This window comes from Gorilla gorilla, chromosome 5 (genome assembly GCF_029281585.2).
Source record: "Gorilla gorilla gorilla isolate KB3781 chromosome 5, NHGRI_mGorGor1-v2.1_pri, whole genome shotgun sequence".
Lineage (NCBI taxonomy): Eukaryota > Metazoa > Chordata > Mammalia > Primates > Hominidae > Gorilla > Gorilla gorilla.
The window spans coordinates 42,058,151-42,073,695 of record NC_073229.2 but is presented as its reverse complement, the minus strand read 5'-3'; the positions used below and the strand labels follow the sequence as shown (position 1 = coordinate 42,073,695).

At 40.7% G+C, this 15,545-nt stretch overlaps 1 protein-coding gene across 2 annotated transcripts in view; it reads left to right on the top strand.

Annotated features, from left to right (window-relative positions):
* Positions 1 to 338: 338 nt before the first annotated feature.
* Positions 339 to 15,545, top strand: part of DCDC2 (doublecortin domain containing 2) — a 181,546-nt gene continuing 166,339 nt past the window's right edge. The window contains exons 1-3 of one of the 2 annotated variants that reach the window (XM_055390582.1): positions 339 to 491; positions 1,849 to 2,238; positions 6,077 to 6,131. In XM_055390582.1, coding sequence (XP_055246557.1) covers positions 1,946 to 2,238; positions 6,077 to 6,131 — 348 coding nt within the window. In that variant the 5' untranslated portion in view covers positions 339 to 491; positions 1,849 to 1,945. Of the gene's footprint in view, positions 492 to 1,547; positions 2,239 to 6,076; positions 6,132 to 15,545 lie in introns of those variants that run through there. The other variant, XM_019028781.3, reaches the window with a different exon arrangement.

Genomic DNA, 15,545 nt, shown 5'->3' with positions numbered 1-15,545 from the left:
TTTAGCCTTCTTGCGGCAGTGAAAAATCCTTTCCCTGGCGTAAAGCTTGGCACAGGGTAGGCACTCAAAATTTTGTAGGTTTTCCTTTTCACCGCCGTGGCCCCAACTAGCACAGGGCCTTGCACACAGCAGGCGTCCATTTACTGAATGAGCGCATGATAATGTCACCTGTTTCTCCCTCTTCCTCCAAACCCCTGTTCTTCCGCCTCTGCCCCACGCAGCCAGCATATCCCAAGGAGCCAGGCGCAAGCCAGGCCTGGTTCACTGACTCGCTCCCCGCGCGAGGCTGCGGTTGCTATGGAAACAGCGGGAAATAACAACTCCGTTCCCCTTGGGTGACAGAGGCCCGCAGAGGTAACAGCAGCTGGAGGAACAGCGTGAGCGGCGCGCGGCCGCCGCAGAGTTCACCACTGTGCCACCCGAGCCGCACCGCCCCGCCCCCGCGCTGCCGGCGCCCGAGCTCCCCTCCCCTCTCCAGCACGCGAGTGTCGGTAGGTACTACGGCGGAGGGCACCTCCTGGGCCCGCCTCCCCAACCAGGGCCCCGCTTGCGCGCTGCCTGCTGTCTTCACGTGATGCGCACCCGAGCTTCGCCGCCAGGCGGCGCTGATCATTGGGGAGGGGGTTAGGGGTCCTAGACACGCGAGTCTTCGCTCTGTTTCTCATTCATTAATTCATTCACCTAAATGTTATTTTTCCCTTCCTTCCTTCCCTCCCTCCTTCCGGGATGGGGTCTTGCCGTGTTGCTCAGGTTGGTCTCAAACTTTCGGGCTCAAGTGAGCCTCCTGCCTCAGTTTCCCAAAGTGCTGGGGTTACAGGCATGAGTCACGGTACCCGGACTCTCTCTTTCTCTCTCTGAATATATATATATATGATATATATATATATTATATATGATATATATGATATATAAAATATACATTTATATATATTATTTACATATAAAATATATATTATATATAAAATATATATAATATATATATTTTATTTTCTAAGACAGGGTCTTGCTGTGTCGCCCAGGCTGGAGTGCAGTGGCAAAATCATAGGTTACTGCAGCCTCGACCTCCTGGGCTCAAACGATCCTCCCGCCTCAGCCTCCGAGATAGCTGGGTCCACAGGCGAATACCCTGCCCACATACTTTTTTTTTTTTTTTTTTTAATTATAGAGACCCGGTCAGGCTGGTCTCAAACTCCTTGCCTCAGGCGATCACAGGCGCGTTATAGAGACGGGGGGGGGTGGGGGGTGGGGAGGGTTTCCCTGTGTTTCCCAGGCTGGTCTAGAACTCTTGGTCTTAGGCAGTCCTCCCGCCTGGGCCCCTCAAAGTACTGGAATTTTCAGGCGTAAGCCACCGCATCTGGCTTTGCACATTTATCTTCCAGCAAAGAAAAACCTGGGCAACTACAGCCAGGAACTTAATTGCTTTGATTTGGGAGCAAGCAGGAGATTGAGGGGTAAAGGTGCAAGAAGAGAGAAAAGAAAAATTAGGCTGTTTGGAAAGGGTAGCACAGATATGACGTAAGAAATTGGGTTTCACCATATTTGTGTGTGTGTGTGTGTGTGCGTGTGTGTGTCCTCCTCTCTCCTGCCCTCACTCGGCGTGCCTGTTTGAAGGCCCCGCGCGGTTCCTGCTCCTGCTCAGAAGCGGTCCACCTTGATTCTGCCCGTAGCAGGTGAACCTGGTGTGGTGCGCGCACTGCGGGTCCTGATTGGCTGTGCACGCCACGGTGAAAAACTTGAACGTCTACTCCGAGTCCTGCAGCTCCTAGTGTCTCCTCTGGGTGGACGCCTAGGCGCACGGCCGTTACTTCTCTTTCACCTGTGGATTCGTCAGTTTCTCGTTCGTTTCAGGAGGCGATCCCGCGCCCTGGGTGCGGTGAGGCCGCTGGGACCGCGGAGGTGCCTCCCGACGCGAAGCAGCGAGCTGAGGCGGCGGCCAGCGGGGAAGATGAGCGGCAGCAGCGCCAGGTCCAGCCACCTGTCTCAGCCCGTCGTGAAGAGCGTGCTTGTGTACCGCAACGGGGACCCCTTCTACGCGGGGCGCCGCGTCGTCATCCATGAGAAGAAGGTGTCCAGCTTCGAAGTCTTCCTGAAGGAGGTGACCGGCGGCGTTCAGGCACCCTTTGGGGCCGTCAGGAACATCTACACCCCGCGGACTGGCCACCGAATCCGGAAGCTAGACCAGATCCAGAGCGGGGGCAATTACGTGGCTGGAGGCCAGGAAGCCTTCAAGAAACTCAAGTGAGTCAGTCTCTCCCACCGCCCACCCATTTAGGTGCCCAATAGCGTGGGGTTGATATGAAGAAATGCAGATCCCTACCCCCCCCCCCCCCCCACCTCAGTGGTTGAGGGGCTGTGACTTCTCGGTGTGATTGATGCCCCTCAAAACTCTCGTTGCAGTTGGGGGGTAGAGGTTGACACTGTGACTGGAGAAGGAATTTCACTTGGGTCAGCAGTAGGAGTAAACTTAAAATCTGTGTATAAACAACAGGAATCTTAAAGAAAAAAAAAGGTATCCTTGCAAAGGTTAGTGACCAAACTGATACTTTTGCGTTTTCTGTTCAGTTTTTTCTTTCCTTTTCCTTATTTTTTTTCTTGGAAATCCGTCCTTTTAATTTAAATAAACATTCTTAAAAATCACTTCCAAGTGTTGGACACTATATTGTCACCAGAGGAGAAAATTGCTCTGCATTTCCCGTACTGTTTAAATTATTTCAACCTTTCATTCCAAGTAGAATTGACAACACTCACTTTTGTGACCCTGCTCCCACCCCCTGCATGTTTATGCTGTTAGCATAATGCAGGAAGAGTTTACTGGCTGACTGTATTTGTCGACTGTCTGTCTCCAGCAACGTGATTAGACCTTCAAGGGCAGGGGTCCTTATTTCCAGCTCCTGAGCTCACTCATAGTGAGTGTTCAGTGAATTAAGAAACCGTCAATTCAGGGAACAAAGATGAGCAAGGCATGATTCCTTGTCTTTAGGAGCTTTCAGTCTAACTGGACTACCTGCACACTAACAATTTTAATGCAAGCTGCAAAGGGATATGTGCAATTAGAAAAATAAAGTTATGTGGGAATTGTGCGTTGAGAGTTGGTTGGGGTGGTCATTATAGGACAGGTAGAATTTTACATTCCATTTTTTTTTACAGCTTTATTGAGATAGATTTCTCATAGCATAAAGTCCAACCATTTCATTGGCTTTCAGTGTATTCAGAGTTGTGCAACCATCACCACCAACTAATTGTAGTTCATTTCCACCCCTCCCGCCAAAACATTTGTACCTCCCGGTTTCCTCTGTCCCCTGTCATCTGGAAACCACTAATCTATTTTCTGAATCTATGGATTTGTCTATTCTGGACATATCATATAAATGGAATCATACGATATATGGTCTTTATGTTTGGCTTATTTCACTTACTGTAATATTTTCAAGGTTCATCCATGTTGTAGCATACATCAATACTTCATTCTTTTTATTGTTGAATAACGTTCCATGATTTGGGTATATTACCTTTTATATCCATGCTTATCCATTAATCAGTTTGATGTATATTTGGGTTGTTTCACATTTTAACTATTATGAATAATGCATCTATGAATATTTGTGTACAAGTTTTCATTTCTCTTTGGTGTATACCTAAGAGTGAAATTGCTGGATCATACGGTAACTCTGTATTCCATAGTTTAATAGAACATTTTAATTGAAATTCATCTTGGGCCCCAGGATAGAAAAAAGCCTTGACCATAAATCTAAACTTATGAATTCATAAGCATTATTGGATTCTTAATAATTAAAATTCAAATAAAGTCTTATAACTACATAGAAATATTTTTCAAAATATCACTAAAATTCTTGAATGTAATCCTTCTTCTCCTATATTTGTTTAAATTGAGTTCTAGGTATTCTATTATACTTTTTGTTATGTCAGACATTCTTTTCATGGAAAGTGAGGGATATATTTGGATTTATTTTTCCCTCCCCTGAAGCTTCTTAGGCATGCTTTGTTAAACTTCGTAAAAAAGGGCTAAATGAAATTGCATGCTTAAAAGAAACTTAAAACCAGGAGACTGAAGACTGAGTTGCTCATCAGCTCTGTGTCCTTGGGCAAGTCGCTTGACTCAGCTAATCAGTTTCTTAATACGGAAAAGGTGCATAATCATTTGTACCACACAGGGCTGTGATAAAAAGTAAATGCTATAGATGTGTGTTTTGTAAACACCAAAGTGTTACATAAATATAAGACACCTCTATGACCAGTTCTTTTGTTACATACTTTATTTTTTATTGAATATTTCCATATAAAGCAATTTCGTGGAAATGAAAGTCTGGTTCAGAATCTCTGAACGGCTGAAAATTGTAGACTCACTTTTATAATTCATGTTCTTTTGTTTATTTGATCCTACCAACTCACAAGATTAAAAAAAAAAGGTACAGTTCCACACCAAATAAAAAAGTGTACTCAAATCTCTCTAAGAGATTTGCGTGTTATTTTTGCTTTCAGTTCATACACAAAAAACTGAATTTGTTATAACAGTGTCCATGGTTAGGTTTCCATGCTGACAGATGACTATTTTATTTGTGTTAAAGAAGTAGTATCTACGGTTATAATGATAGAAGCCAAGAATACTTGAATGTTGAATGTATTTGAAACTTAGCACTTATAAGTTTATGTAAAGAATGGAGAAACTGTCAGAACAAAAGAAAGCCCAAACGATATTGAGGACAATTCGTGGGCTTTCGTTTAGACCCTAAATGTTGGGAAAGACAGCAATGTCTTTTTCAAATGGAACTGATCAAATCGCTGCTCGAATTGCTTTCACTTAGATTTTTCTAATATTTTTGAAACGATAACTAAACATCAGGTAGCTATTAAACCCTTATTTATTTCAAATGTGAGACCATACATTCACAACCTTTATTTTACAGCAGAGAATTCTAGAGATTATTTTCCCCAAAACTTTCCCTGTGCATTGTTGTAAGTTGACTCTATAGCACTAATCTTGTGGATCTGAAACCACTTTCCTGCACATGACAGAATATTTTGGTATTATTTCAAAACTCAGCCCCTGCAGGTCCACAAAAGACCCATTTTATTGCTAAGACGGAGTGTTTGCACTGTTTTAAAAATATGACTACTTTTATATAGGGGCATTGTATGACAATTTCCAGAGATATCAATTAACTAAAGTATTTTATCCAAAAAGGCAAACAGCAACAATAAAAACATTTCAATAGCCAAAATTAATTCTAACATAAGCTTTTTTGGGACAAGTTGGCAATTGTAGTAGTTGGGGTAAAGGATTGATCTATCATTATAAATTATATGTTAGATTTATACTTTTTAATATTAAAATGTTTATTTAGCACATTTTATGTATGAAGCACAGTTTAGGGACCATTTAAAACTGGAACCACATCACAGTGATATTACATGTGAAGTTGACAAAGGTATACAATTTTCAGGTTGTGCTTATGTAACAGCTAAAGAATGATCACTGTTAGTATCTAGAGCAAATAGTAATGGAATAATAGGGGTCTCCAGAGGTTAACTAGTCCACCCATCTGTTTCTTAGCTGAACCAATTACCAAAGTCATCCCACATGAGTGAGTGTTTTTGTATCATTAAGGTGCTCTCATAGAGATAATAATTTCTCAGCCTTTCCCAGTTGTTACCCTAATGCATGCTATCAGTACTTCCTTTGACCTAAAGCCTGTATTTAATGGAACAGTTAAGCAGCTTTGCACATAAGCCACTCTTTTAAAAAATCAAATCTGTAAGAATATAGTGTATATAGTAAGCAGCTAACTATTAAGAGGGAAAAATGTTCCCTAATAGATGTATGTATTTCTAAGACTTTCCTTCTCTTGAAGTTTAGGGTAGACATATGTCAGCTCTGGTTGGTGACACTGCAAACAGTTTTTACTATTGTAATTGCTTTTCATTAGTAGCTATTTGTTTTTGCTTTAAGGTTGAGAATTTCCTATGAGTTGCTTTATATTTTTATGATTTTTAAAAACAAATTACTGACTTAAAGTCTGTAAAAGCAACTCTTATTGTTTGTTTGTTTTTTCCTCAGTTACTTGGACATAGGAGAAATCAAGAAAAGACCAGTGGAAGTTGTTAATACAGAGGTAATGCAAATATTATTTTGAAGATTCAAATAAATAACGGTGCCATTTGTTTCTTATGGTGTGTCTTAGAGATTTGGATGGCATTCTACTTTGATGAGTTCTCTAATGTAAATAAATGGAACATTATATGTTTTAAGGCAAAGATAATTCTTTCTTTGAATCATTGTCAGAAGTGAAAAGACTGAGTAGGTGTTCTAAGATGTGCAGGATATGTCAAGATTAGACAAAACATATTTTTCTCTTTTCTAGCTACATGTTCTCTGATTGAAATCCATGGGAAGGTTCCCTGTCAAGTGAGAAGATTCTGAGCATTGTTAAATAAATCTTTACCAAAGCTACATCCTCATCCTAATGTGCCTCTGATAACTCAGTGTTTGATATAGCCAGGGTCACCCTGACTGCCCCTGAGGCTTTCAAAGGAGATGAGTAGATGTCATGTTGGACACTTTGTGATGTCAGGGAAACACCTGTGTTTTAGCTTCTATCGAAGTACGAGTTAAGCATAGTTCGTGAAAGCTTATGTGAAGGTTGGAAAAGGAGCTTGTGAAATATTCAGAATACCGCATTCCACGTAGCTTCTGAAACCCTGGTGGAGTTTTAGGTATTCTGTAGGATGTATTCTTTAGTTTGTGAATGAAAAAATAGATTAAAAACAAAGTTGGGGCCACAGCCTGAGAGGGAAAATTGAAGTTAGATCCAGAATAGGCCTCTGTTCACCAGCCCAGACAGCCACTCTTCCCATTCAGATCCCAAATAAACAAGTGCTTCCAATGGGTAAGTGCTGCCAATGAAGAAATGGCCAACAGGAAAAGTAGTTTTTCTCACTTGTAGTCCAGAGCCCCAGAGGGACTCTCCTCAACACTCACCATTTCCTCTCACATCGTGTTTGTGCCTAATAGGACCAAATAGGCCCCTCTAGAAAAAATATTGCATAAGAAAAAAATTCTATTTTGAAGAATATGAGGTTAAATTCATTATTCAAATAATCTGTAGAAAGAGGTACCCTTCCTAGACGTCATTTAACATAATTAATATTTTGGCTTGTATTTTCAGTGCATCAAATTGATTAGTCATGAAAGTGATAGGCTTTGTAGCTTAAAGTAGACAAAGGTATACAGTTTTCAGGTTGTGCTTATGATATAGCTGAAGAATGACCACCAGTTGGTATCTGTCTCAAGTAGAGTAGTAATAAAGGGCAGTTTTGTGAATTTGTTCTGGATGTGATTCTGATGAAAGGATACACACCTGTTTAAAGTATACTACCTTGCATGAAATTGGTGAAGAAACCTGGACTTCCGCAATAGAATTTGAGACGTGTGAATTCCCAAAAAATGTGAGCACAGTATATTTACTCTGGATTCCAGTGTCTTTACTGAAGACATTATCCCTAGTAAAAGACAACAGGTGTGCAATAGATTTATCGAATATACTTTTTTCTTAAAAATTTTTTTTTGAGACAGAGTCTCCTTCTGTCACCCAGGCTGGAGTGCGGTGGCTCGATCTCTGCTCACTGCAACCTCCCCCTCCTGGGTTCAAGTGATTCTCCTGCCTCAGCCTCCTGAGTAGCTGGGATTACAGGCACGTGCCACCACACCTGGCCAATTTTTTTGTTTTTAGTAGAGACGGGGTTTCAGCATGTTGGTCAGGCTGGTCTTGAACTCCTGACCTCATGATCCGCCCGCCTTGGCCTCCCAAAGTGCTGGGATTACTGGCATAAGCCACCACGCCCGGCCTCAAAATAGTATTTTTAATAACAGAAGCATTCACAGAAACTCCAGTTCATTTAATTTGCTTATTGTTCTTCCACTCTGGGGACAGTAACCATTGTTTCTCTTTACTTTGCACTTACACATGAGCCAACGTACAAGATCCTTATTTATGGATGCACACCTTATGTGTGAAAAACCTACCCCTTGTCTCCAAATGAAAGACTGCATCTCTTTCATCCTGCTTCCTACTGGTGACTCCCTCCCACTTACTCCTTTCCTCTTGCTGCCCTGCTGTGGCCTTTTATTTCTTCTCAGTCCTTACCCATAAACCCTTCTAAAGGAGATGGAAAGAGAGAAGTAGAAGAAATTGTGAAATGCAAAGGAGATGGGAAAAGGTGTTGAGAAACTGCTTGTCCATGCTCTTTCCCGCATCTTCCACGCACTCATGCCCAGCTTTCCCGCTTGTTCGCTAGAGTCCTCTCTCCCACTCTGCCCTCCTGTCCTAAAGTTTCCTCCAGGTCTGGACAAGCAGTGTGTTCGCTTCCCTCACTTCACATGTCCAGTCCGGAGATACCTTCTTCCCCAAAGTTCGCACCATGACCTTCACCCTCCGAAGTCTGCTTTGAGCAAAGGCAGCCCTTACTTTCATTGCCAGAAAGAAAGGTTTTTGGGTTCTTGGCATCTCAAAAGGGAACCATGAAAGCATTTTTCTTCTGGAAATATCACTTTGACTCTGAATTCTATGGTATTTTTATGGCTGTTTTAGGTAGAGCACGAGTGGAAAAGGGTTTTGCAGGCTGCCCTGAGAACCTAATTATACTGTGTGATTTTTAGTATGGGAAACTACCTTTCTCTTTCCCACAACTGATTTATAAACTCAAACTTTTGGAGTTCAACAAGTTGATAAGTTGGAGGATGATCTATGCCCAAAATTTGAGAACAGACTTGGTAGAACACTGGCATTTCACAAAAATTATAGATCTTTAAAAATCTTAGGTGGGTATTTCCTTTCAACATTAATGTGTTGAGAAAAGATTGCACATCTTGTTAAGTGCTATTAAGGATGAGCATTCTTTGGAGTATGATGATATGTAAAGGGAGATCAATAGAGAATTATTTTTGAAGTGGATTTAGAACATGAATACTTCATGAAATTGGAGAGTTAAGAGTTGTTTCAAGGGGGAGTTTCAGTGCCGTAGTAGCACAAAAAAATTCAAAAATGTGTCATTATGAGGGATGAGTAAAATAACTTACTCACCAAAATGGGGGGCATTTCCTTCAAATCTAAGGTAATTTTGAGTTTTCAGTGATGGGCCTGCATAATAAAAGCCACCACCCCAGTATACACAATTCAGTTTTTCTGGTTGCCTAAAACATACTAATTCTAATTATTCCGAGTACATTTTATATGGAAAGACCTTTGCATTTCAATGGAGTCATGCAGAGTGTGTGGCACTGGGTCCTACCCGCTGTGGCTGGGACACCCTTTCAGTGAGTGCTGGGAGTTATTCCTTCTCCTTTTCCAGAGCAGCTCACCCAAGACCATGGGTACGATTTGTTGCTTTTACGTAGTTAATAATTTAGACAAGATGGCACCTGCTTATTGACTTCAGGTCATGCTAACTAGAATGTGCGTGTCACCTTGACATTGGAAATTCTTTTGTGGTTTGTGTCACTGCTTGCTTGTTCCATGAGGCTCATCTTTGAAGAGATACTTAAGGACAGCCAATGCTATTCCTCTTCCTCTTTATAGCCTCATGATGGGTTTGGGGAAAGGCAGAACTGTAATGGACCTAACCCAAAAGAAGCATAGGGTCCTATTTGGTGAACACTTTGCACAGCAGGAAGTAATGGGGTGGAGGTGGGGAATAAAGAAACACAAGAATAAAAGAAAGAGGAATAAAGTGACTCTGTGGTTGTTTGCACCCACCTCAGAGTCAGGGCACCATATGGGCTCAGAGCAGCCTATCCCTGACTCTCTACACCCAGGTCCTGCTTTTACTAATATCTAAATAAACAGATCTCCTGGATTGCCCTTGTACTCTTTTTGTGCTCCTGAGTCATTTTGCATAGCTGTATTTTCATTTTACCTCCCACTTTCCCTGTGTCAGTGGTGGTTTAATTAAGACAGTTTTCTTAGCTTCTGACCTTGGTAACTCATCTCCTTGTATTTATGACTTCCCAATCCTCTCTTTGCTTCCTCATGTCCCACCTCTCAGTCCAGTTTCACATCTCATTATATCTTCTAAGTCCTAAGTTGATTTACCAGCTCCTTTCTTTCCTCTTTACCTTAAGCAGCCTGTGGGAGTCCTCTGTCCTCATGCAGTTGGAGACCTCTGATTCTGCATGTGTGATGCCTTTACCAGCACTTACTCTTGCCCCTACCCTTCTGCTTTACTGAATGTGATTTCTGCTTCCTCTCTTCTTGTTTTCCTACCTTGTCCTCTCTGCTTCCATGTTATTGAATGCCTATACAATGCAGTGGGCAGAGTAAGCAAAATGATTAAGACATGCATGACCTCTCACATCCAGGAATTTATAGTCTTGCTGAAAAGACAGATGAGCATCTCTAGTACTACATCATAAGTGATTCGATTTAGTAAATATAGTTTGCATTGAGCCATTTAGTTCAAGTGCTTCTGGCTTTATCATGTTGCAGCAAAGCCATTTGTGGACCCTTCAAATGGAAGCGTCCTTCTGCTTTGACCTGGCATTGTAGATCTCACTCTTCATTCCTGCACCTCATGTCTCATCCATGTAGTACATCCTTCAAATAATGACATTCTTTTTTTTCCATAACCATTCAAGGTGGAATTAATGACATTCTTAAATAGATATTTGGAGTACAAATCTGTTTTACTGTGTAAGGGGCTTTGGTACATGTTATATAGAGAGGGGAAGAGCAGGCAGCTTGACTTTGGAGCACTTAGATGGACTGGGAACTGTGCTAGGCACTAGGCATAAAATGGATACTTCACTGCTCTTGCTCTTTGGGAGTTCAGCGTGTAGGAGAAGAGACAGAGAAGTAAACTAGCTATGATTATCTAGTGGCAGGTGGCTGTGCTAGAGGTGTGCTCAGAGGACTGAGGAAGTGCAGATTGGATTAGGGTTGTGGGTCAGCCAGTTTGAAATGGTTTAAAATATAATAGACCCTTTTTAGCCTGTTTCTCTTAGATCAAAGTTTTGAGAAAGTCTTTTTCTACACCTTGATTAAGAGGGTATTATTTAATAATTATATCTGTAAGAGTCAAAATCAGTCTCTAGCAGAAAGAGTGAAAATCAGCTTGCATGGAAAAGAGAAAAAGGTCGCTTTGCTATTAACCAGGCTTAGAGGATAGACACATTTAAAGCCAACTGTAAAATTAACAGGAAACATTGTTTCTCCCATGGTGGCACAGGGCTGTAAAATGCCACAAGGGTCCCTTCTTTGAGTGATGACTGCTTTCTTACTGCTGATGCTCTCAGACTTGCTTTGCTATTCCCATCTTTTACGGAGATCTTTATTGGATAAACTTCTCTTATCTCATACAACTCCTGGTTAATCCCTGATTCTTTTAATTTCACCTTAAAAACAGAAACCAATCTAGAACTGATCTCTGTTTCCCTTAGCTCTTCAGAATCCTTCAATGAGATTCCAAACCCTACAAACCTACAAACCCTCCTGCCTCTTTGTCACTGTCATTTTATGGATTCTTTAAGTGCTGGCACTTGCTACACCAAGTCCACACATCTGATTTTGTCAGACTGCAGGCTTGTTCCTGTTAGACTTCTGATTAGGCTTTAACATATACATCAGAGTTGTCTGTTAGATTGTGGTCTCTAGGAGGTCTGCTAATCCTGTATCGTACCCACCACGCTGAAGGCTGGGAATTGTTTAAATTTGCCATGGTTTTGATCTTCCTTTTGGGCCAATTTAAGTAGATGTCCATTTGCCTTGCACATGCCTGGTTATTCCGATTTTTGCATGATGGATAGGACGTCTCAAGCAATTTAAAAGCCTTTTTTTCCACCACCTATTTAGATTTTGTTTCAGGGGTAAAATTAGTTGTAGTTAAATCTTTGTTTGATACATTTATTGCCCCTGTAGGATAATTTGCAGCTATATTGAATGAATGCTATTCATGCAACAAGTAGAGTTATCCTTCAGTATACTCAGTACTAGGGATTGTTTCCAGTACCCCCTGAGGATACCAAAATCCAAGGATGCTCAAGTCTTTATATAAAATGTCATCATATTTGCATATAACCTATGCACATCCCCCCGTATACTTTAAATCATCTCTAGATTACTAGTAATACCCAGTGCAATGTAAATGCTATGTAAATAGTTGTTGTACTGTATTTTTTATGTCATTTTTAAATGTTGAGTTTTTTTCTTTTTCTTTCTTTGTCTGTGGTTGGTTGAATCTGTGGGTGCAGAACTTATCCATATGGAGGGCCGACTATGTTTATTGTGTGCCTGTTATGTGCTAGGCGTTGTGGTTGTTAGCTGGGAACCAAGCTCCTGGTTTCTGTCCATGGAGCTTACTAATCTTAAGCCTTCCTGGTGTGGTATCTCTTGATTTTTAACTCTACCAATGTTGGTCTTTGTTGCAGAATCTGGTGTAAGGCAGATTTCTTTGATTCAAGAGCTGTATTTAGGGGGCTAAATAGCTTTTAAACTTTATTATTGATAATGAGTCAGAGGATAATGGGATTAATTTTTGAAGAGTAATAAACACCTAATTCCTGGAAAGTATTTTTCTATTTTCCTAAAGTTATAAACACCTAGTCTACTCATTGTAACCTGAATAATAGCTGGGGTTGTCCCTCTCTTATGATCAGGATAAGTAGGCTTGAATCTCCATTGCTTAGCCTTTTTCTTCCCAAGATATATGTGAATTCCACAGGTATTATTATCTCATGCCCACCTCTTCTTCTGAGTTTCTGCTTCTGAAGTATTGGTTGAGTTATGGATTCTCTTGTTCTCTTACAGTTTGTGTCTGTTTAAGACCTCATCAACCCAGCGATGAAATTCTTTCACTGATGTCCACAAGAATACCTCACCCATACGAGTTTATGTGTGGTGAATTTTTTTTTTTTTTTTTTTTTTTTGAGATGGAGTCTCGCTCTGTCACCCAAGCTGGAGTGCAATGGTATGATCTCGGCTCACTGCAACATCTACCTCCCAGGTTCAAGCGATTCTCCATGCCTTAGCCGCCAGTAGCTGGGACTACAGACACCTGCCACCACACCCAGCTAAATTTGTATATTTAGTAGAGATGGGGGTTTGTCATGTTGGCTAGGCTGGTCTCGAACTCCTGACCTCAGGTGATCCACCCACCTTGGCCTCCCAAAGTGCTGGGAGTACAGGCGTGAGCCACCACGCCTGGCCTGTGTATGGTGAAATTTATCAATAGTTTGTAGAACTAGAGTGGATATTCTAAGTCACATAGAAGTGTCGACAACTCTACATGATGTTGTACTTCCCCACTCTTAAAAATACCTTGGCCTTATGTGCCAATTCAGGCTCCAGCCTGTGGCCATGCTTCTTGGTGACTTCTTTCTTTTTTCCCTCTTCCTGTCTCTTTTCTATACTACCCCTACTCCACATTTCCATTAATTTCTAACACAGAACAAGTTGGAAGTTCATTTTTGTTTCTGTAAATCCATGTTCTCAGGGTCAGCAGTAAATGAATTTTTTTTTTTTTTTTTAGACTGAGTCTCTCTCGAGCAATCTCTGTTCACTGCAACCTCCCCTCCCAAGTTCAAGCAGTTCTTATGCCTCAGCCTCCTGAGTAGCTGGGACTACAAGTGTGTGCCACCACGCCTGGCTAATTTTTGTATTATTAGTTGAGATGGGGTTTCACCATGTTGGCCAGGCTGGTCTCAAACTCCTGACCTTAAGCGATCCACCTGCTCGGCCTCCCAAAGTGCTGGGATTACAGGTGTGAGCCACCATGCCCAGTCTTGCAGTAAAGATAATTTTTACTCTCTTCTCCACATATATATTAAAAAAAATTAGTAGTCTGTTTTGGGTTTCCTTTTCTTTTATCAGTTCTTCCTCATCTGCTATTGATATCCATCAATAACTCTCAATAACCAGTCACAAGAGAAATACAAGCAAGAAGAGAGAGCAGAAGGTCAAGCTCACCTAATTCAAAGGGATCTATCGGTGAATAAGTGTGCTATCTGTACTTCAGAGAAATGCTGCCTCAAAAGTAAGACCACAGTGAAAATCTTCCCAGAGAGTAGCAGCCTTCTTCTTGGATAAGCCATCCTTCTGAATCCTCTTGAATATATTGAGATAGGTGTATTCTCTCAGGGAGAACATGGATCAACCTTGTTTCTTCTTAGTGGGGTGGACAATTTTAGGAGTACCAGGAGAGGAAGAGAGAAAGGAAGAGAGTGTTTGAAACTGCAAAACTTTGCCTTGCTGAAAAGTTTGTGGGAACCCGGGTTGTACTTCAGGTCAGTTACTCAGGTGAATGTCCTTAAGATTTTGAATATCATTATTAAAACTTCACATTTCAGTTTAATCATTAGGCATAATCTCTAATGAAACATACTATAGGATTTCCTACTTAAAGGCTTTGATTGGGAACGGGGTTCTAGACATTAAATTGATTCTAGATATTAATTGGGATTCCAGGCATTAATTATTAACCTTATTGCAGGAAGGCATGGTGATTATGTGGTTTAACTCACTAACCTTTAGCTTGGGAATTTTGAGACCCAAGAGGCTTCAAAGAGCAAACTACTGAAGAGGTAATCTAAATATTTCTTTCTTTAACTTGAGGAAAACTTTCCAGATTATATTAACTTGAGGAAAACTTTCCAGATTATGTTAGTCAGGTTTACTAATTTATTAAAGAATCAAAGAAAATAAAACACACTTCTGCAAATTCTTCCAACAATATTGAAGCCCCTCCCCAAACTTTTATTTTATACCTTTTTCCCCACCACTCTGATATAACTGCTACTTAAGAAGCATTCTTTTAAGGAAAGCCAGTTCACGTCAGTGACCATGGTGACTCCCAAGTATTCATGACCTTACCAAGGTTTTCTGCTAAAGAACAACTGCTATATTTCATTTTTCTTTCACACTTTCTTGTTTTACCCTTTTGTCAGCATTGAACTGTGTGTATGGATGTGTATGGATGCATGTATGTGTGTTTGAACAAGACTAAGAAAGACAGAAGTGTATCTGTCAACCAGTGAAATATCAGTCTAATGAAAAATATTCATCAATAACTCTCGATCAGCTCTGATCAAAAGCTAAAAGATTGGTGGTTTTACTTTAGCTTTTAACATGTATCATGGCATTTGTTCCAAATATCTTGCATCCTCTCTTTGGCATTTAGGCATGGTGTTAGGAAGCTTAATAACTGTGAAATTAGCAGATATGCATATTAGAGCATGTATAGTTTTTTATTTACAGTGATAAGCTGTTCTAAGCAAAGAGAAAGTTAATAAATGTTTAGAAAAGAATTATTAACCTTTTCAGAAAAAAATAGGAAAAGTATAAAATATTAAATTACTAAATATGTGTAAAATACCACTTGTTTTTTCTCTGCCTGACTTATTTCACTTAGCATAATGTTCTCCAGGCTCATCCATGTTTTTGCAAATGACAGAATTTCTTTTGTTTTTATGGCTGAATAGCGGTGAAGCTCACATGTGGAATCTAAAAAGTCAAACTCATAGAAGAAAAAAGAATGGTGGT